The sequence below is a fragment of the Xenopus tropicalis genome, chromosome 8 (assembly GCF_000004195.4).
Source record: "Xenopus tropicalis strain Nigerian chromosome 8, UCB_Xtro_10.0, whole genome shotgun sequence".
Classification (NCBI taxonomy): domain Eukaryota; kingdom Metazoa; phylum Chordata; class Amphibia; order Anura; family Pipidae; genus Xenopus; species Xenopus tropicalis.
The window spans coordinates 115,073,553-115,095,494 of NC_030684.2; the positions used below are offsets into that span (position 1 = coordinate 115,073,553).

Consider the following 21,942-nt stretch of genomic DNA (forward strand, 5'->3'; position numbering starts at 1 on the left):
ATTGGACCTTAGGTAGGTGGGTGCCTAGAAACGCTTACAGTCCCTATTTACTGTTACACTGCGCTATTTACATCCTGCTGACTTTGCTCGGATCGGCTGCACGACACTAGGGGGAGCACACCCTGCGGCTGCTGTTTGGGGAAAGGAAAGGACCTAATGATTGAACTATTATTGTTATTATTGTTGTTATTATTAAAAGCACAATCAAGGCTTCACATTTACTTTTTAACGCTACACTGAGTCTGTATGTAATTATACTGAAATATCAATACATTCTCCCAATAAGCAGTCACATGCCTTTTCCTGTGGCCCCTCTATGGCAGATATGTTTTGTGCTTGCTGTGCATGGCTTGTCATTGGCTCTGTGTTGGATTTATGGTTTCCATATGTGAACAATAAAGAAAGTGCAAAATAAATCCCTGTACAATTAGTTGCAGTGAGAGTGAGTTATTTGTATCTGGTGCATGAGAGGGAAACCTACTGTCTAGGTCCCTTATACTGGTCCCTTATTAATAAACATATACAATACCACATATATATCATATATGAGTGCCCAGAGACCAAGGGAAGTTGGGGTTAATTATATATTTTCTGTGGGCACCCATATATCACTCCTATATATATATATATATTTGGATTTTTTCAAATAAATTTTTTCACTAATCACTAAGTCCTTGTGTGTGCGGCTCTCTGTCCTTTTATATATATATATATATATATATATATATATATATATATATATATATATATATATATATATATATATATATATATATATATATATATATATATATATATATATATATATATATATATATTTATATGAGTTAATATAAAGTTAATATAAAAAAGGTATCCGGATTGGATGTAGCTGCTCTGAGAGAACAGCATGGCAGATCCCAATTATATATATATATATATACATACACACACACACACTAGGACACATAAAATCCTGACAGGGGGTGCAGCTTACAGCCAGCATGCAGAAACTACATAACCCACAATGCATTGCACTGTGATGTTCCTTTCCTTAGTGACATCAGGTGCGCAGGGAATTGTGGGATTTGGAGGATCCAGGCTGAAGACAATCAACTACTGTTTTTTATTTATTTATATTATTAGTAGTCAGCCAGATCAGCAGGGGAACAGGGGGCGGGGCTTAGGGAATTGTTCCAAACCATATTATTACATTAAAAATAATGAAAAGGCTGCATATTGTTTAATAGATGTATATTGTAAGGTTGCTTGAAAATATGATTACTTTTTTAGGTTGAGTTCCCCTTTAATGTTAAGCAACTTCCAATATATGTTTATTAAGTTAATTAAATTTGATTGGGGGGATCAATGGGGTTTATATGTAAGTTACATAAGTTTCTTTGAAAGTAAGTTTTTGCTGGAAAGTTCATGTTAATGACAGTGATATCATTCAGTAAAAAGCCCCCAATATAAACAGCTTTTGTTACTCTATAATAAGCAGTTCATAAAATAAATATAAATAGTTAAAATGAATAATGTGCTTATAAGTCAGTCAGTTCATTGGGGGCAGGGGCATTTACCTTTAAGTTTCTTTAATTCATTCAAGTTGGTGTAGCTTTATACGTAACTTTCATGATGCAAACCAGCCCTCTCATTGAAGAAGATTTTACGGGGCCCTGCTCCTAAAGATCTCTTACCTAACTAATAGTACATTACCTATTATTAGGTTTCCTGACTAAGCAAAAGTATCTACCCTAACCAAAGGTCACCAATCAACCAAAGGTACATTACCTAAACAAAATATCCTATGTAACCGAAGGTCTCCTGCCTAAGGCTGAGACACGAGACTTTGCATTCTCTCGCGTTTTTATCCATATATCGGCTACACGTGCCTGCACCCGAGCATATCTTATTCATTCCGGTGCAGGCACAGGTAGGGTGCATTTACAATAGCAGGGCATATTCTCAGCAAGCGTGTTTTGGCTTGCCGAGAATAAGCTACGTCTGACATCAGCCTTACCCAAGGTATGTAACCTATTGAAATGTCTTTTGCCAAACCAAAGGCCGCATACCTAAACAAAAGTCTCCTATCAACCAAAGGTATATTGCCTAGAAAAAAACGTTCTTACATAACCAAAAGGTCTTCTACTTAACCAAAGCTATCTTACCTATCCAAAGGTCTCTTCCCTAACCAAAGCTATCTTACCTATCCAAAGGTCTCTTCCCTAACCAAAGCTATCTTACCTATCCAAAGGTCTGCCACCTAACCAAAGCTATCTTACCTATCCAAAGGTCTCCTACCTAACCAAAGCTATCTTACCTATCCAAAGGTCTCCTACCTAACCAAAGCTATCTTACCTATCCAAAGGTCTTCTACCTAACCAAAGCTATCTTACCTATCCAAAGGTCTCCTACCTAACCAAAGCTATCTTACCTATCCAAAGATCTCTTCCCTAACCAAAGCTATCTTACCTATCCAAAGGTCTCCTACCTAACCAAAGCTATCTTACCTATCCAAAGGTCTCCTACCTAACCAAAGCTATCTTACCTATCCAAAGGTCTCCTACCTAACCAAAGTTATCTTCTGCTTAACCAAAGCTATCTTACCTATCCAAAGGTCTCCTACCTAACCAAAGCTATCTTACCTATCCAAAGGTCTCCTACCTAACCAAAGCTATCTTATCTATCCAAAGGTCTGCCACCTAACCAAAGCTATCTTACATATCCAAAGGTCTCCTACCTAACCAAAGCTATCTTATCTATCCAAAGGTCTGCCACCTAACCAAAGCTATCTTACATATCCAAAGGTCTCCTACCTAACCAAAGCTATCTTATCTATCCAAAGGTCTGCCACCTAACCAAAGCTATCTTACATATCCAAAGGTCTCCTACCTAACCAAAGCTATCTTATCTATCCAAAGGTCTCCTACCTAACCAAAGCGATCTTACCTATCCAAAGGTCTCCTACCTAACCAAAGAGCTAGTACATAACCAAAGGAATCCTACCTATCTGAATGTCTCCTACTGGAACAAAATCAGAACTTCAGGAGGACATTCTTCTGTGTATGTTTCACACTTTGTAAAGGCAGTCCATAAAGAAAGCCATTTAGCCCTCGTGTTGGATCTGCCTGTGGAACACTTTGCCAGGGGTCTGAAACATATCAAGCTCTTCCCAGCTTTATAGAGAGCATGAAATATGGCTTTGGTTAACACACAATGAAACTCCTCTGCGCTAATCAAATGCTCTCAGTTTAATATTTTGACTGCCAATAACACTTGGAGTTGTGCACTTCCCAGAAGCAAATGGCTAAATCACTAAAATGACTTAAAATGCCTATTAATTTAAAAATTGAATGGTTTTAGTGTTATTTGTCAGTGTAATTGCCATTAAAAGCAATACTTGTTTACCCATTTCTGCTCTCCGGTTGCTGCTTTTGCTACATTGGTTCAGAAGTCAGAACCAGCAGAGCAGAAAATGTAACCAGATACTGATTTTAAGAGCAATTCCATTCACAAACAACTTCAAAAATATTGATTAATGAAGGTACATTAGGAAACTGCTTAACATTAGGTTTTCTTTCATTATGCAAAAAAAGGTTCTGGGTGAAGGACCCATTGAAAACATTTTTGGGGTTGTGTAATAAAACGCCCAGGTGCAGTTACCCACAGCAACCAGTCAGCAGGAAGCATTTAGTGGTCAGCTATTAAAAATCAAACATTTTATTGGTTGCAATGGTTCATTGCCCTAGGCAAACGTAGTCCATTTTATTACATATGGGGCATAATTATAATATATATTTTTTATATTCTGTAGCTGTTACAATAAAACACCAAGGTTATGAGATTTTAAAGGACAATTATAAACTACATAAAAAAATACCTAGCAAATAATTTGCAATGGCAACTGTACCCTATGGTAGTCTGCACTGTTGTGTGAAGCAATGGGCAACACATTCAAGTTAATGGGACGTGCCCGTGATGGTGGAGAATGCGTCCTGTTAGTGTTGGCAGGTTGTTCCTAATATTATGGATGATCCATAACCATCCACATCCCTGAAGACAGCAAACACAGCCTTGGGTTTCCTGGTCATGCTATACACTGGCATCTTGTAAGAAAATACTACCACAATGGGAAAGCCGTGGGAGGAGGAAAAAATGGTTGTGGCCAGACAGCCTGAGAAAATGGCGGCCTAGGCCTGGTAACTAATAAAGTAATGCAACCTGCACCTAGTTATTTTGGGAAGTGGTTTGCAACATCGTTATAAACAGTGCCACATGATGACATCACTTATAGTCAGTGTTTAGTGATGTCATTTCTGTCACATGACTCCTGAAACTTGTATATTTTAATAATCTGCCCTCTGCTGTAAAATATAAGGATATTAGAAGTCACCTCGGAGTCCATGACTTGTATAAAAGCACTCGGCCTTTGGCCTTGCGTTTTTATATGGTCATGGAACTCCTCGTTTGTTTCTAATATCCTTATATTTTACAGTAGGGGGCTACAATATTCACTATATATATATGCACTGGTGATTGTTTAGAGGGTTTTTCCAATCCAAATGATGTATGTAAATATGTATTTATAAAGCGCCAACATATTCTCCAATGCTGTGTATACATCAAAACCCTGGTCGTTAGAGTTTACAATCTAAAAAACTACTTGCATACTAGGCCAGACAGGTTGCAATTTCTAAATACCAGAGCATGTGATGATATGAAAGGGTTTTTTTTTTTTATCTATGGCAGGATTTGCTAATGTAATGGGGACGGCTTATTACACTGTTCCTGTGGCTGCTGCTGCCTGGTAGGAACATATTTATCAGCACAGGGAATAGTGATGCTTCTAGAGCTTTATTTCCATGCCTGGAACTGAGTGATTTACTGGCCATTAGTATTATTTGCAGATGGTCATCACTACTAAGCACTGTAATTTAGCACAGGACCAATGTATTCTATGACTCTTACAGGTCAGTGGGCTCTTGGTTTGGATCACAAAGGCAGGGATTTAGAACAGCTCCATGAATTGAATTATTTTATAGTACTGACATTCTCCACAGTGTTTTTACAGACTGTATATCAGTGTTCCCCAACCATTGGATTTTGAATAACATGTTGCTCCCCAACCCCTTGTATTTTTCTATCAGTGGCCTCAAAGCAGGTGCTTGTATTTGAATTTTTGGCGGAGGCAAGGAGGCAAGTTTTGGTTGCATAAAAGCCAAGTATAATGCCAAACAGAGCATTCTGTGGGCTGCCAGTCCACATAGAAGCTATTAAGTAGCCAATTATAGCTCTTATTGGCACCCCCAGGAACCTTTCCATGATTGTGTTGCTCTCCCAAAGTTTTTCCATTTAAATGTGGCTCCTGGGTATAAAAGGTTGGGGATCCCTCCTGTATTTCATTCCCATCGATCCCTGCACCAGTGGAGCTTACAGTCTAAAGCTGGCCATACACGTGGCAATCTGCCGATGTCAGATCCGCCACACACCATTCAGGGCTGAATCGGCAGGTAAGGAGGTAGAAACAATAGGATTTCTACCTCCTTCTGCCGATTCAGCGCTGAAGGGAGATTTTGGTCAGGCGCCTTCTATGGCGCCCGATCAAAATTTTCAAACTGGTCCGATCGGCGAGTCGTCTGATATCAGCAGCTTCCTGCGATACTGGTCGACTCGCCGACATACCATACACGCACTGAACATCGTACGAAACGAGGTTTTGTACGATATTATCAGTGCGTGTATGGCCACCTTAAGGTCCCTGTCACATTCACACCCACAAAGCATGGCCAATATTGCAATTGCTACAACAGCAGATGAGATATGATCCAGCTCAACTGGCAACATGAAAATCTGTAAGTGTAAGTCCCTCTATCTGACTTGTAGGCTAAAACCCTCCCAATGTTCAGATGAGGGGCAGAGTTGAATTTAAGACAGTTGTGTTTATAATGAATCATCTCCATGTAAATAAAGGGATACTATTATAAAACGTTTATTATTATACACTGAAAATCGTATGTTTAGATAATTAGTGTTGAAAAAAGAGGCATGAGTGGGCCTTTTGGAAATCAGTTGTGATTGTTTGACAGGCTGGGGAGATAAGGCAAGGTAAAGGCATACTATAACCACATGCATTCGTTTGTTTTCTTACCCTTCCCACTGCTCTTGTGTAAGCAAATCACTAGGCTGCGGGGCTGTCACACAAGGAGATTGGGACTCACTAGGTGGGACTGGCACTGCTCTCATTTATTCAACAATAAACACTTTTTTGGATAAAAGATGGACTTTATATGTCATTATAACGTGCCTTTAAGCCATAGGGTACTGACCCCCACAGATGTGCCCCCGGTACCTCTACATGCAGTGTCACTAGGGCTGATGTATCATTGGCATACTTACACCTACCCGCACACACCTATAGCCAACCAGAACGTTTGTACTGTACATTCTCAGGGCTATAGTAGCCAATCAGAGCATCATAAGAAAGTCAGACAGAGTAGTAAGTGATCTTAAATGAATTAATTTAATTAGGCTCAAATAAATACAGAAAGTCAGTGCACTTTGTATAATGAGAGGAGATTCCAGTTAAAATAAGAGGAAAATATACAGGGTAGAAGAGTGTGCTTATCCTTCCCATCCGGCAGCTCCCACCCTGGCACATGTGCTTGTACTGTTCAGTTGGTTTAGTGGAATGGACCATTATTCTGTGTAGAGGGCACCCAACAATGGGATTTTGACCATCTAACCAGCCTGGCAGAACATGTTGAGTGAAGTGGCCACAGTTAGGGACAATATGCAGTCAGGGCTTACAGTGAGCATACAAGGGCAGGGATTGGCTCCTAGCACAGTCAAGTATGACCCACTTAGTAGCCAACTGGTCTGTGAATTTTTCCCAAAATGCTCTTGTCCACAGTAAATATGTGCTTGGTACTTGCTGACTGACACAGATTACTGATTCATGCACGCAATCAGCATGGCCCCCTATGTAACCCCTTCATTGGCCTGAGGGATGAACTAGAAGATCAGCCTGATTTCCCCCAGCTCTTGAGACTGTTCTCACCAGTAGGTAGCCTTTCTCTGCCATGCACTAATAGATCTGCTTGTTTGGTCACCACCCAAATGCTAGGCCAAAGTGGGCTGATCTAATCATCTGGCCCCCAGCCCAACAACAGGATTATAATATGAACCTATGCAGACACACTGGGAGACGACAGCATTAGTTCAACAATGTGGCCCTTCTGCGCCATATTCTAACCCACCCAATATATATTTTGCTGGTTTTTAAGTCAAATATAGATTGGGTGGTACCTAATACTCAAGCCAATAAAGATGCCGACCTGTTCAGGAAGGGCACCAATATGGTCACTTTTCCCTTAGAAGTAAAGGAGCAGCAGGACAGAGTTCCAATAACACTATAATAAAAGCTCACATGTAGCAGAGGCTACAGGTATAAGCCCTGCAGCAAGGCAGTAAAGTAATATGCACATCCCACAACCACACTCTAACATTTGTTCAATATCTCAGCACAGCAAATACATTATTGTTAAGGTATTTACAAAAACGTCAGTTGTCTATTTAGGAACAGAATCCTCCTAGCACTGCTCTCACTGCCATTCCCTTATGCAGTGGTGTCAGTGACTTGGGAATAATGATAGCACTATGAGAAGCATTTCATGATTTTTCTGTACATAGGAGCTGCCACATTCATTGCATTGGTATCTTCTATTAACACTCAACAGAAAATGCATCAGTGCAGACAATCAAAATGGCAACTCCCATATATGTTTAACTGTAAACTTACTTACATACTGGCACAGCTATTTAGGTGCCACGTCACTTGTTTTAAGGGCCAGTCACTTTGCATTTGTGTTTTAAAGGGGACATATACCCTAGGTATAACAATGTAAAATTGCCCAGTGCTTTTCTGCAATTTCATCCACTGCGAATATAATAAACCTGAATGTTCCCTGATGTTGGGCCTAGGCTGGGCAGAGAGGCAAAAGCTTAAGTTTCCCCTTGCTGCCACACACCTCCTGAGGCACTAGTGTAGTAAATGGAAATAAGGCTTTACTGGTCCGGTCTCTGACCCTGCTATAAAGCAAGACAGGATCACACCATCCTGTCTTGCTTTATAGCAGGGTCAGAGACGAGACCAATTATTTTAACCCTAATGATTCACGGAAATATAAAGGGCATGCATTATTTTCTTTGACTATAATTTGCGAAAGAACTCCATTGTTCATTTTTTTCTTGCCCCAAGCATTCTCATTACTGCCCTAAGCCCTTCTTAGAGAAATGTGACAATATGCCTGGAAGGACCTTTGTACTGCAGAGCATAGGAATGACGGTGTCCAAACAAGGCCAACCGTATAATCATGTGAAAATGCTTTCTTTGACATTTACACATCATTTTGTTATTTCTACTCTGCAACACAAAGGTATTATTGGGCATTTTGTCAGTCGCTCAGGAGGCAATTCAGCACGGAGAACAAAACATCCCATGTGACACTGCCCTTAAGGTGATAATCCGCTTAGGTTAAATGGGAGGGAGCTTATTGATTAAGGTTGCAGTATGACTTCACTGGGGAAGACAAGTCTTCCATTGCAAGTGTTATTCTGCCCAAATGTTGCTGGACTGCACCGGTCAGCAACTCATTATGGGAGCTGCAGTCCAGCAAACACATATCTTAGGGCCATATTTATTAACATAGGAGAAAACCTTAATGGTTGATGTTGCCCATAGCAACTTGAATCATGGGAGGTCTACCAAAGATAACTAGGGGTAGCAAGAGAGTCAGTTTTAGGAAAAGTATACGTCCCCTTTAAGTTTTTGTTCTGACAAAGATAAAGTACTCCTACTCCCATGTGCTTCCAGATGTTTTAGTTCACTCACTAGTTCTACCCTAGAAGTGACTTGTCTGTAAGTTGTACACTAATGCCCTTTTGTTCTCTGGCCCAACGTTAAGGACTGAAGCATAAGAGTCTAACTTTACGTGTATGGCAACCCCGGAATACGTCTCACAGTATTAGATAGGTCCCTAAACCAAAACTCTAAAATGCTTTTCTGGAATGGATACAATTGTACTTGAAGTCCTTTTCCCGAAGTCTCTATTATTATATTAATAAGTAAAATACAAAAATAGAATTGAAAGTTAAAACTGGAAATAGAGCGAACCTATGGAATTATTGTTCATTAAAATACCCAAACCATGCCCGGCATGGACACGCACAATCCTTTGCCCTTGTATTCAACCTCAAGATGCACAGATCAGGAGAAAGCACGACAAATAAATCCAGGGGATTATTGTTCATTATTATGTTAAAAACTCCCAGTGTAAGGCAGAGAAATGGAAATGGCGAACAGGGAGAAAAGCAGCATCTTCACTGGGTCCGCTGAATTGTCCAAAGTAAAACTGCCCAATCTGCAGCCTTCCAGCTGTTACTGAACCACTTGCAGGATTCTACCTACAGGCGATTGTGGCAGTTTATACAGGAAGGCTGCAGGTTGGGTGGTGAGCAAGGTAATTGGGGCTTACTTATCAACACTGGGCAAATTTGCAGGTGGTCAGTATTCCATGGCAACCAATCAGATTTTTTTGCTTTCCCTGTTCTACTTGTAGCTGGCTGAAAAAAGCTTAATCAGTTATTGGTTGCTATGGGTTACTGCCCAGTGCTGATAAATGAGCCCCACTGTCTTAAGGCTTTTATGTCAGCTAAAATTCACATGGAATTCCGATGGAATCATGGGAGCGGCTCTTCTTCAGCAGTTGCTGGCAGCATCTCCTCAATGGTGGCGGCACATTCTCTGTCCTGTTGCAGAGGTGGAGAGGAGAGAGAAGTATTTACAAAGAATTCATTATTAACATCCAATTTGTCAGCTAAAGGTGCACATATAGAGAGCGTGAGATAAAGAAACAATGCTGTACAGTATTGAAATATATCTCCCATTAAAACTACAGTTCCTGGCACAAGTATCTAGGCCAATGAGCACTTCTTTCATTGCAATGAATAACATATCTGAATGCTTTGTTTTCTGTCAATTAGACATCCACTCAATCTGTACTTGGAGTAGTGATCTTAAAGGGGTGCTGCAGTGTCTGCTTTTATTTATTTATTGTAACCTTAGACTGTAAGCTCCATGGGGCAGGGACCTCCCTTCCTACTAGGTCTCTTATCAAATGGCACATATTGTGTATTTATATTTATTATTTGTATGTATTATAATACTTGTCTTCCCTGTGTGTAGTTTTGCTTATTTACAGCTCCTTGTATCCTTGTAGCAAAGTTACACATACATAGGGATTACACATACAAATAAAGTATCAGTGTCCCAACTTTACACTCTACTAAGGGCTGATTTTTGCCCAATGTTCAGATAATAATCAGATTTTCTCAAGTTTAGCTGGATGACACTTAATTGATGCAACTCAATTTTGAAGCAAGGCCACAGATTTTCAGATGGATTTAGATCAGGGCCTTCACTGTGCTACTGTAGGACATTTCCTTTCTTGTTCTTGAGTGGCTCCAATGTCACTTTGCCTTGTGTTTGGGATCACTGTGCAGCTCCAAGATTAACATTTGGCTAAATTATAGTTCTTTGGCAGATTAAAACAGGTTCTTTTCAAATATTGCCTGGTATTTTGCAACATCTATTCTTCCTTCTAGCCCCTGCTGATGAACAGAAGCCAATTAGCAGGCTGCTACTAGCACCATGCTTAACTACAGGCACAGTAGTTTTAGAAAAGTATTTTATAGATCTGCACCATTTATAGAGCTTTGAACATTGGCATTGGTCTGATCTGACCGTTCTTCTCTATTAATGGCAAGTTCTAGATATGTTTTTACATGTATCTGAGCAATGGCTTCCTTGAGTGCCACCTGACATGTAGGGATGCCACCTCTCCAGCCAAAACCGGGGCTGGTATTACAGATTTACTGGCAATATACTTGTACATTTTTAACACCCTGTCCAATTCCTGTGTAAATTTACCTTTTTTTGGCCATTCTGAAAGCACAAACCTGCCCCTTCAGGTCCTTGTCCTCCCCTTCACATCACTGCCCCACCCCTACTGACTAATCGCCTCACCGCCTCCATATCATTAGCCCACAAATTATTGGCCTGTTCCGGCTGTTTTTTAAGTTTGTAAACCTTAAAGACAGGACAATATTTTGCAGAGCGATTAATACCTAAAGAAGTATGGTGGTGGCATCATGGTGTGGGGAGACCTCTTATCAGCAGGGATTGTGCATCTTGATAAAACAGAAGAAATAATGGATAGTGCAAAATACAGGAAAATACTGTGGGAGTACTAGTTTGTACTCCTAAATGAGCCAAATTGGAGAGTTCATCCTCCTTCAGCAGGACAAAGACCCGATGGATTGGCTCAGGTGAATGTCCTGCAGCGGTTCAAACTTGAGGTGCACAAGCATTATCCAATGAACCTATGCAGCCTGGAGCAAATCTGTCTGAAGTTAAGGGCCAAAATCCCTCCCAATGTGCAAAGGCGGCGGCACATACTTACTCCAAAAGACTGTTACTGTCCCAGTAGGTATCAAAATAGCAAGAAATCCAAGTCTAGCACAATGCACTGAGATGGCTGCCTACACACTAATATTACAACTAAAAAAATACATTTGTTGGTTCAAAAATAAAAGTTTAAATGAGTGAATTATTTGCTATGTAAACAGTGTAATTTAGAAATAAAAAGTGCACCAGAAAAACCATCTCTTTAATGGTGGCTATACACAGACAGATAAAAACTGCCGATTCAGCCCCTTCAGACCAATTTGCCAGCTCATTTGCCAACGGGCCTACCTGACTGATATCTGGATGCAAATCACCCAGGTGCCAATCAGGGAGGTTTTATTTTGCCATCGGATGGAGGACTGCATCAGCTTGCTGACGGCCTGTATCCGACTGCCTAACAATCAGATCAGCCTGATATCACCCACCTTACTTAGCAAGGTATATCTGAGAAAGATCCCCTCATTTAGCAACCTCACCAAACAAGTGGATCTTATAATGTGTGAACACCCCAAGTGTTCTACATATATCCTTGATAATAAGTCTTAAAGGAAGCTGTTATTGCTGCAAAATAGGGCTCAACTGAATACAAACGCAGAAGAGCATTTTTGAGTTTTCCTTACAAGATTGTTTTGTAACTTTTGTATGCATGGGCCATATGGATTTATGAACACGTCTGACTGGAATCTGCTCAAGTCTGGACAGATTCAGACTGGAAATTGGCTTACTTTGAAGCAAAGATTGGCCACAGGCTTAAGATATTCTCTAACATAAAACAATGTCATATATATATATAAAAAAAGAAACTCATTTTGTGCTTTGAAATAAAATATCACAGGAAAAAAAAATCAGTGGATTTTTTATTGAGCAAAGAGGGGCTTGAACACTGTACAAACACAGAACTACTAATAGAAAAGAAATAATAATTATAAGAACTGGGAGACACAGTTATCAAAAATCAAAGTTAGTATATTTTTCATCAAAGACTCACCTGACACTAATATGCACTTATTTATATAAAAAAAAACAAAACCCTGAGTTTCAAAAACATGAAAAAAACCTCATGGTTGGTGCATTCACCTCATCATTTTCAAGTAATATACCAACTTTTACTATAAAAAATCACTTGAATTCTGAATTCTACACTCGCCATATATTAGATACCAAATGTTCTTTGCACTTCATATATCTCGTACATTTGAGTTTCAAAAACTCTAATTGAAATTTGTGAGTTTTAGTGCAAAAAACTTAAATCATGGTAAAAATACAAATTTGAAGGCAAATAACCTTAAAACCATTTGTACAAAATGTATATTAGAAAGTTTAAAAATATTAATTTCTTCAGTGTGCAAAAAATCAGTTTTTGGGTGAAAGAACCTTTTAAATTCCATAAAAAGTATTAATAAGAAAAATCTCTTGCAATATAAACAAAGACAGTAAGCAGGTACTACAATACATCCTGGGTGACATTATAAGAAAGCACAGTAAGCAGGCAATACAATACTTCCTGGGTGACACTAAGAAAGCACAGTAAGCAGGCAATAAATACTTACTTCTTGGGTGACATTAGGAAGTTCTTCTGCAAGTTTTAGCCAATGGGCAGCAGTGGCTTCATTCCCCAGGTCTTTGTAACACTGCAGTAAAACAGAAACACATTTAAGATCTCCAGTATATGCTGCACACATGCACTTCCACTAGTCTGGCTACTAGCATGCCTGTAGAAACACGAATAGCAACAATGCCAAAAACAAACAGTTTAAGGATTAAATGTTTTTAGTAACCTTAAGGAGTGCTACTCCACATTACATAAAGACCCCTGATCTAGAAAACTCCAGATCCCAGGCATCTTGGATAATATACTCCATACTTATACCATTCATAGAAATGTCAAAATAACAGTTGTCTTTTACACAACAGGGTAATATGCTCCTTGCCTCCTCCCATGTGGTCTCAATTGCCCAGGTTTTTACCAGGGTACAACTACAGCCACTGTTAGAGACGTATCCTCTATTCTCAAATAGAGCTCATTCAACCCAAATGCACCTTTTTCTGGCCGACTTCCAGCTTCTCAATTACTTCCCGTTATACACACTACAAACTTGGCAACAGCTGTCAAGAAAATTTTTCAGCCAGTTAAGAGCTGTAATACATTCCGGCTGGGAAGAGAACTAACATGCTACCTAAATTAAATGCACGCTCAGTACAAATCTGATGTTTAAGCAGTGACTGATTGTGACATTGAGTGTACCTGGATACATAGGAATGAAATGAAAATGAGCACAGTACTAATTCTCGTAATTATACCACGTACACTGGATTTAATCACTATCACGGCTTAGGTACTGTGCTTCTTATGAACACTTTGGCATTGCTGAACTCCATTACATTCCTGAAGCACACACGGACCCGGATTTGTGGCGAGGCTAATCCGGTGGGGTGCGCGCATGCATGGTCGAGGTGGGTGGGCAGCCATAGGGGGCGCCCCAATCAGAAATCTGACCCGGAGCACACATTGGAGGCCTCTAAGCAATGTCACTTAGAAGGGCATTTGCACCAACTAGCCATATGCAAAAGTCATAAATGTCTATAACCCCCCCCCCCCCCAAACACACAACCAAAGGGTTTACTCATATGTCTGATATCACAGAAGGCTACTAGTGAGATATTACAGCTGTGCAGTGGATACTTTTGCAATTTTATGGCTTCTCTGCTGTATAAAAGCACCTGCCCTGCAACATCAAGTCATTATATGGTCATGAATCTTTGTGTCTTCCTATACCCTTGTAAATTAAAGTAAATAATACAGATTGTAAGATCTTTTGGGCAGGGACCTCGACCTCTTGGATCGGATTTTTTATGTAATCTGTATGTTCATTGCATCCACCCATTTAAAGGAGAAGGAAAGGCTAAGTCACTTGGGGGTGCCAAAATGTTAGGCATCCCCAAGTGACTTAGATCGCTTACCTTGTACCCCGGGCTGGTGCCCCTGTTAGGAGAGAACAGCACCAGCCCGGGGTAGCAGCGAGCGCTTCCTCCTTCCTTTTCGCTTGCGCGCGCATGCGCAGTAGAGTGAAAAGCCAAACTTAAACAAGAAAGTCGGCTTTTCACTCTACTGTGCATGCGCCGGCCGACGGATTTCGCCGGCAGAAGAGAAAGGAAGGAGGAAGCACTTCTTACAGGTACCCTGGGCTGGTGCTTTTTTCTCCTAACAGGGGCACCAGCCCGGGGTACAAGGTAAGCGATCCAAGTCACTTGGGGGTGCCTAACATTTTGGCACCCCCAAGTGACTTAGCCTTTCCTTCCCCTTTGATGCATAGCACAGCGGAATATGTTGGTGCTTTATAAATATGTGTTTTTATTATTAATAAAAATAATTGAGTAATATTCAGTGTTCTAGAATCTGTATGCATGGATAAACTGCAGCTGGTGATTTGACCTCTCAAGTTCACATCAGAAGCCAACTGGCCCATGTATGGGACCAAAACAGTCCCATTTCTCAATAAGAATGCTGCCCTTGGCTGACTGTGCCACAGACACCATTAGTCTGATTGAAAGTTTGGATTAGCCCATTTAGGAAAGCCATAATGAAAAGGCAAATAAGATAAACTTTCACTCATTCATTGAAACCAAACCAAATCAAACAAGGGGATTTTTAAAGGAAGGAACAGTTAGGGCTGTGGCAGACGGGGAGATTAGACTAATCTCTCCGAAATGGCATCCCACCGGTAAGTATGTAATCGCCGGTGGGATGAAATATGGGGCGCCGCGATCGCCGAAGTTGCCTCTCAAGGCTGCGTATGCCATCGCACCGGCGATTTACATTCTCCCCGTCTGTCGCGGCCCTTACAGTTCACCATGTGCCTTGCGCTTTTCTATGAACACAGAACACCTTTGTGATCCTCAGTAGGGGTATGTTATTGCACAATATTATACACAATGCTATGCGCATGTACCGTAAAGATAAATGTCATTACCTTCGCAATGAGAATTCTTGCTGCTTTGGAAAACCCTGGTGTAAGATCTTCAGCCTGTAAAAGAATAAAAAAAACAAAAAACAAGAAATTAACATTTTCTTACAAATTAAATCGATACTATTTTATTATGCTACCCTGATTAATTGAGTTTGTTGCATGAAGGCTAATGCAACACTTGGCATTTTCTACTCCAGCAGAGAAAGTGCCAATAGTGGCCAATACTTGCCTGTAGTAATCCTACCTCCTTAACATCAAAAGTATTACATACCAGTGAACTCAATATATAAAACAATCACCGCCCATCCAAACACAGCACAAAGATTAACCTCTTGTTAACAGGGTTAGATGCTAAAGTAACTCCTTTTATAGCCATGCAAAATGAAAGGATAGTAAAAATTATCCCTACGGAATATGTAAGGACAAATGTGTGAGAATGAAAAATGGGGCACTGGGAAATCCCAGGGGTAGAACCATAGTGAAAATAAGTGCTGGCACCTCCGAGCAGGAAATCATTATGGATGCAGCTGTGCTAACTTGAAGCCTGGATATCCCAGAAATAATCAGGACAGCAAGAAAAATACAAAACGAATTCCAAGTGTAAAGCTAAGGATTAGCACTGCCCTACAGCATGGCTTGTACACCTGCAACAGGAGGTGGGAACCATGAAAACTAGGGAGAAAATACACTAAAACGGTCTTTACTCCTTGTTTCTTGCAGCTGTTTATATATTTAATTATTTATTGATTAGCAATTTCTTCAACCTAACTTGACAGTTATATTAGTATACATGCTATGCTGACAGTGCTTTAGCTTTATGTAAGACAATAAATACACATGTGTAAAGATACCATATTTTTTGTCTTAAACAACTATTAGAATTCTATATTTACAAAGACTTAGGCACGAATGCAGAGTATGAATAGGAAGTGGCACTGAATTAAAGGGGTTGTTTACCTTTAATTTAACTTTTAGTATGACAGCATTAAAATTCTAAGACAATTTGCAACTGCTTTTCATTTTTTGATTTTTTAGTTACCGTATATACTCGAGTATAAGCCGATCCGAATATAAGCCGAGGTAGCTAATTTTACCTAAGAAAACTGGAAAAACGTATTGACTCGAGTATAAGCCAAGGGTGGGAAATGCAGCAGCTACTGCTAAATTTCAATAATCAAAATAAATACCAATAAAAGTACATTAAATGAGGCATCAGTGGGGTATATGTTTCTAAATATTTTTTTTTACAAAGAAAAACAGTAAACTAGCTCTGTAAGTGGAGATGGTCAACAAAAACAATATGGTATCAACAATGATGCCTTAATAGCACTACCCCCCTTAGCTCAATCAGCAACCAAGCTAAAACACAAAGAGTTGAAATCCTTCAAAACTATGGTTTATATAGAATATAAAGTGCAATGTATAGTGCAGAATGGGACAAGTGAGGATGGTAGATGAATTTGGGAGCGGGCCAAGGCACTGGAGGGTCTAGTTGTGGGTGGCCTAATTTGCACACAAATGACAGAAGGTGCTAGTCTAGAGGGACCCATGGCACCCGACTCGAGTATAAGCCTAGGGTGACTTTTTCAGCACATTTTGGGTGCTGAAAAACTATATATACTCGAGTGTATTTAGCTTTTTGTTCAGAGGCTCTCCAGCTTGGAATTGCAGCTATCCGGTAGCAAGGGTATTGTTTACCTTAGCAACCAGGCAGTGGGCTGAATGAGAAACTGGAATATGAATAGGAGGGGGACTGACTAAAAGGATAAGGAACACAAAAGTAACAATAACAGTAAAATTCTAGCCTCATAGAGCTACCATTTGAAAGATGTAGCAGTTGAAGGCAAGTATTTAAAAGCTATAAATAAGCAATGAAGACCAACTGCAAAGTTGCCAGGAATTGGATATTCTATAACATACTAAAAGTTGAGTACAGGAGAAACTAGTATCCATTTTAATTGTAGTGGAGATGGTAACACATAGATATTTTAACCCTTTTGGGTCCTTATCAGATAAAAGAGAATTAGATAATTTGCACCTGGCTGCAAATGGAAATGCTTTACATTTTATATAATATATTGTATTCATCTGGGGCTTTGGACAATTTATTTTGATTAACAGCCAGTTATGTCCTCTTCAGTAACAACAATATCTTTTGTTCTTTTGTATTTTTGTTGTTGAGTTGAAGAGAAATGTCTATATATTGCTAGCTACAGTATTGTTATTTGCAGCTTTTTAAGATAAACCATAACATTTTAGAGAATTTCCAATATCTTGTTAGGCTCATCCAATTGTTCTTTGGATGCAACCAACACTTTCATGCTGTGAGTAACGGACAAGACTGCATTTACTCTAACTGGCTGATTGCAGGCAACAGATGTTGGTATTAGCTTCAGACCTGTCAAGGATGTTAATACTGGGGCCCTCCAGTCAGGTCCGGACTAAGATCTAAAATAGGCCCTTTCTTTTTAAATACAAAAGGCCCAAATGGAGCCCCAATAGCCCAATAAATAGTGTGTTTTTTTGCAGATTCTTCCAGTGGCATTTGCTAATCTGGGGCCAGCTCTGGCACCATTGCAACCATTATAAGCCCTGGAGACACAGCAGCAAGTATGATAAGCAGGCCCAAATTTTACAAATCTGTGCTTAGAGTATGCCTTCTGTGTGAACACCTCTTACCTTCAGAAAGTTCTGCAGCGCCTCATGTACAGTAGCTGTAGGAGGATTTTCATACAGGGCTGAGGCTGTCTTCCTCTCCAGCCAACCAAGGTTAGAGACCTGTGCAGACAATCAATATATGTTAGAGGTTGCTTCCATATCAGGGAGGTGTCAACATAATGTTTCTCTAACTTTAAGTAGGGCATGTACAACTAGTTTCTCAAATCCAACTGCCAGAAGCCCTCCAGCCTTCTAAAAAACGACGCAGATGATGTTGTTAAAGTGAAACTACTGAGAAAATTAAACTGCATTATAAGCTTTATCTCATGGAAACATGAAACTTTTTAAATATAATCACTGAAAACATCTGTACCATTTCTGAACAAAAACTCTACTGTCCCCCTTTCAGCAACCTGAAGTTTATATTACATTTTTCATTTTCCTAAAAGATACCCATTACACACTTCCAGATGCTCATAAACTACAGCTCCCAACAAAAAAATGTACTTATAACTTCCTTGTGGACTGCCCCATACACAGGTGGAAATATTCACGCAATGGTTCACTTACTAAGGGGCCACAGCCCCACTGGGGTCAGTATTCTGTATTTTTTTGTTTAGATATTGGCTGCTATACACACAGTTACCCATATTATTAATAAAGATGTGGAAATATTTTTCTATTGCTGACTAAGCAACATGGGCAGGATGAATACAACATGACTCTGTATTTAATGACAAGATAAAGGTGACTAATAAAGGGCTCCTTATTACAGCTAAGAATGCAGTGGTTTGCCCAAGGAATACCCCACACTGATGCCCTTGTGCTTAATGGTGTTTGCATGCCACTAGTGCTCACTGATAAATATTAGCCCTTGTAAATATTGTTAACAAAAAAATCATCAAATCATGCACTTTGGTGAAACACATTCCCATAGAGTCATACCTCATAACACCAGCGGCCCAGCAGGTAGTAACATCTTGCATCACCTGGTTTTAGAGAAATAGCCTTTTCAATGTGTTCCTGAAAAACACCACAGCCAGTTATTAAAGAACCATGTAGCCTTGAATGCTTGCAGCCAAACTGCTGGAATAAAAGTAGGTATAGCTCAGTAGTAACATGCTTATGTATTTTTTAGTAGCTAAATCTGCATACTCACCAATATATCTGCCCATCTGGATAAATGGCAGATTAATGGTCGATTAAAATACAACCTACACTCATGGGCCCTGGTCCCTCACAGGGATCACTGTTAATGATCATATATAGGGATCATATATAGGCTATATTTATACTGATATGATAATCACTCAGTGGATTTGCAAACACACCCATTTAGAATCTGTGTGATTTCAGGAAAATTCAGATATGATGATTGTTAGGATGCAAACACACGGCAGATGGCCAGTGTACCAAACTTGGGAACCCTCGAAAATAAACATTCCTTCCTCCCACAGAATATTAAAATGTTTCATTTGCTACAAGCTACTAAAATAGGTTGTTGAAAGGAGAGGTTTAAAGGCAGCTACCATCAATGTGGGTCACATGTGAGTCAGAGTTGGCCCCCACAGGCACTTACCTTAAATAGATATCCTGTCTGAATGCGCTTCTGGATACCTTCATGCTCTGACAGCTGCCCACAAAGGATGGCAAACCTAAATACGGGAGCAATGAAACAAGAGCCATTTGTTTAGTTATCAGATAAACCATTTCAGGCTTAACAACATGAAACTGCTGAACTGGGATAAATGTCGTAGAAGTTCCTTGTCATGGTTAGGCCACAGTGTGTGTAACCACCTAAAGTTCATAAAGGTAAATAGTACTCCTGCTGTAAGCCACAAACTAATTTCACTCGTCTAAGGCTAATGGTCCATGGAGCAAGTTAGTCATCCACGACAAACCTCCATTACCGCACTAACTTCTCCAAAATGCCTTTCCACCAGCAACAACAGGAGTCGCCGGTGGAAAGGCCTATACATCGCTTCAGCTTTCCACAAAGTGGAAATTACAAATTTCCATAAACAAGCCATATACAGTATTACTGCAGAGACAATACCTCTACAGATACAAAAACCTATTTCACCATGGGTATTCCACCCCCGCCCATTTTGGTATAGTTATATCTCATCAGTCAGCTTATAGGCAGTAGTACTGTATAGCCTATATCACCCTATCCATGCAACTAAAAAGGAGTTAACAAAAATAGGAATCTGTTTCAAACTATGGTCTTGAGAACCAAAAATGTATAGGGGTAACACTGAATAGAAATTCCTCAAATGATCCTATGGCAACGGATATGCTACAAATGAGGAATTTCATAACTTGGTCCGGAGAGGCATTTTAATGAAAAAACTGGGGGATTAACATTGCTTTAATTAATTATAAAAAACGGCACCGCTATTAAAAACAGCATGTGAAAATGGGTCTCTGCATTTTGTGCCAGTTAAAAACATCCAAGGCTCAGTTTCCGGGGCTCCACAGCTCTGTTTTATCAGTTGAAATTCTTAACCAGCAATTAATTATCCCATAATAGTCTTGATTAACTGCAGCCCTATATTGTGGCTCACTGTGAAACATCACTGATAAGTAGCAGTTCCTTGGGTTCTGTAACGAACACTATCTGCTTGCCAGTGAATGTTCTTCCAATGTCCTCTGGGTGCTCCAGTTCCCTCACAGTTTAAACAGTATGGAAATGCTCTAAGCTCAATACTTACATTTAGGCCCTTTAGGGGAATAAGTTTGCATCTCATGAATCCAACTTCTTTCACATTTCAGTGTGCGCTTTACTATATCTCCCCTATCCCAACTTTTATCAACCCTTGCTATGCCCCAATATCTTACCCCTTTGGGTTCTTTATCATGATGATCATGATATGAGTTCTGGAACCTAGAACCCTACAGGATACTCATGTAGGAATCAAATGCTGGGGGCCTCTCCTCTCACTGCAGTTCTGGAACCTAGAACCCTACTGGATACTCATGGAGGAATCAAATGCTGGGGGCCTCTCCTCTCACTGCAGTTCTGGAACCTAGAACCCTACTGGATACTCATGTAGGAATCAAATGCTGGGGGCCTCTCCTCTCACTGCAGTTCTGGAACCTAGAACCCTACTGGATACTCATGGAGGAATCAAATGCTGGGGGCCTCTCCTCTCACTGCAGTTCTGGAACCTAGAACCCTACTGGATACTCATGGAGGAATCAAATGCTGGGGGCCTCTCCTCTCACTGCAGTTCTGGAACCTAGAACCCTACTGGATACTCATGGAGGAATAGAATGATGGGGGCTTCTCCTCTCACTGCAGTTCTGGAACCTAGAACCCTACTGGATACTCATGGAGGAATCGAATGCTGGGACCTCTCCCCTCACTGCAGTTCTGGATCATTGGGGATCATTGTTTACGTTCAAAACGGGTTAATCTGTTTGGTGTATTAGAGCCCTTCCTATTCTCACTGGGTATAATTTTAAGGTCACTGAGCACTATTAAGGTGGTTTTTATTGAAAATACTACACTATATACTATTATTTGTGCTTCTATCGCGCAGCCATCAGCGCTGGAGGTTTTTCTTTGTATTTATATTAAATAAATATGTTGAAACATATTTAGAATAAATCAGTGATAAAACAGTCAAAAGCACTTTCTCCTGTTATTAAAAAGCAATAATCTGCTCTTCAGTCTGAGGTTCTCCAACTGTTGCTGAAGGACAATGGCCAGTTAGCATTCTGGGAGCTATCGTTCAGCTTGGCACTCGCTTCACAGACTTAGAAAGAATGAACAATATCACACACACACCAGTAAAGCAGCGGGGTCCA

General features: G+C 40.1%; 1 protein-coding gene across 3 annotated transcripts in view; it reads right to left on the reverse strand.

The window, feature by feature from the left end:
- Positions 1-6,480: 6,480 nt before the first annotated feature.
- Positions 6,481-21,942, reverse strand: part of rmdn3 (regulator of microtubule dynamics 3) — a 40,152-nt gene continuing 24,690 nt past the window's right edge. For 2 of the 3 annotated variants that reach the window (XM_031890236.1, XM_012968076.3), the window contains exons 8-13: positions 19,709-19,784; positions 19,075-19,152; positions 18,151-18,249; positions 15,475-15,528; positions 13,054-13,134; positions 6,481-9,786 (exon numbers count right to left, since the gene is read on the reverse strand). In XM_031890236.1, coding sequence (XP_031746096.1) covers positions 9,718-9,786; positions 13,054-13,134; positions 15,475-15,528; positions 18,151-18,249; positions 19,075-19,152; positions 19,709-19,784 — 457 coding nt within the window. In that variant the 3' untranslated portion in view covers positions 6,481-9,717. 3 annotated transcript variants of the gene reach the window in all.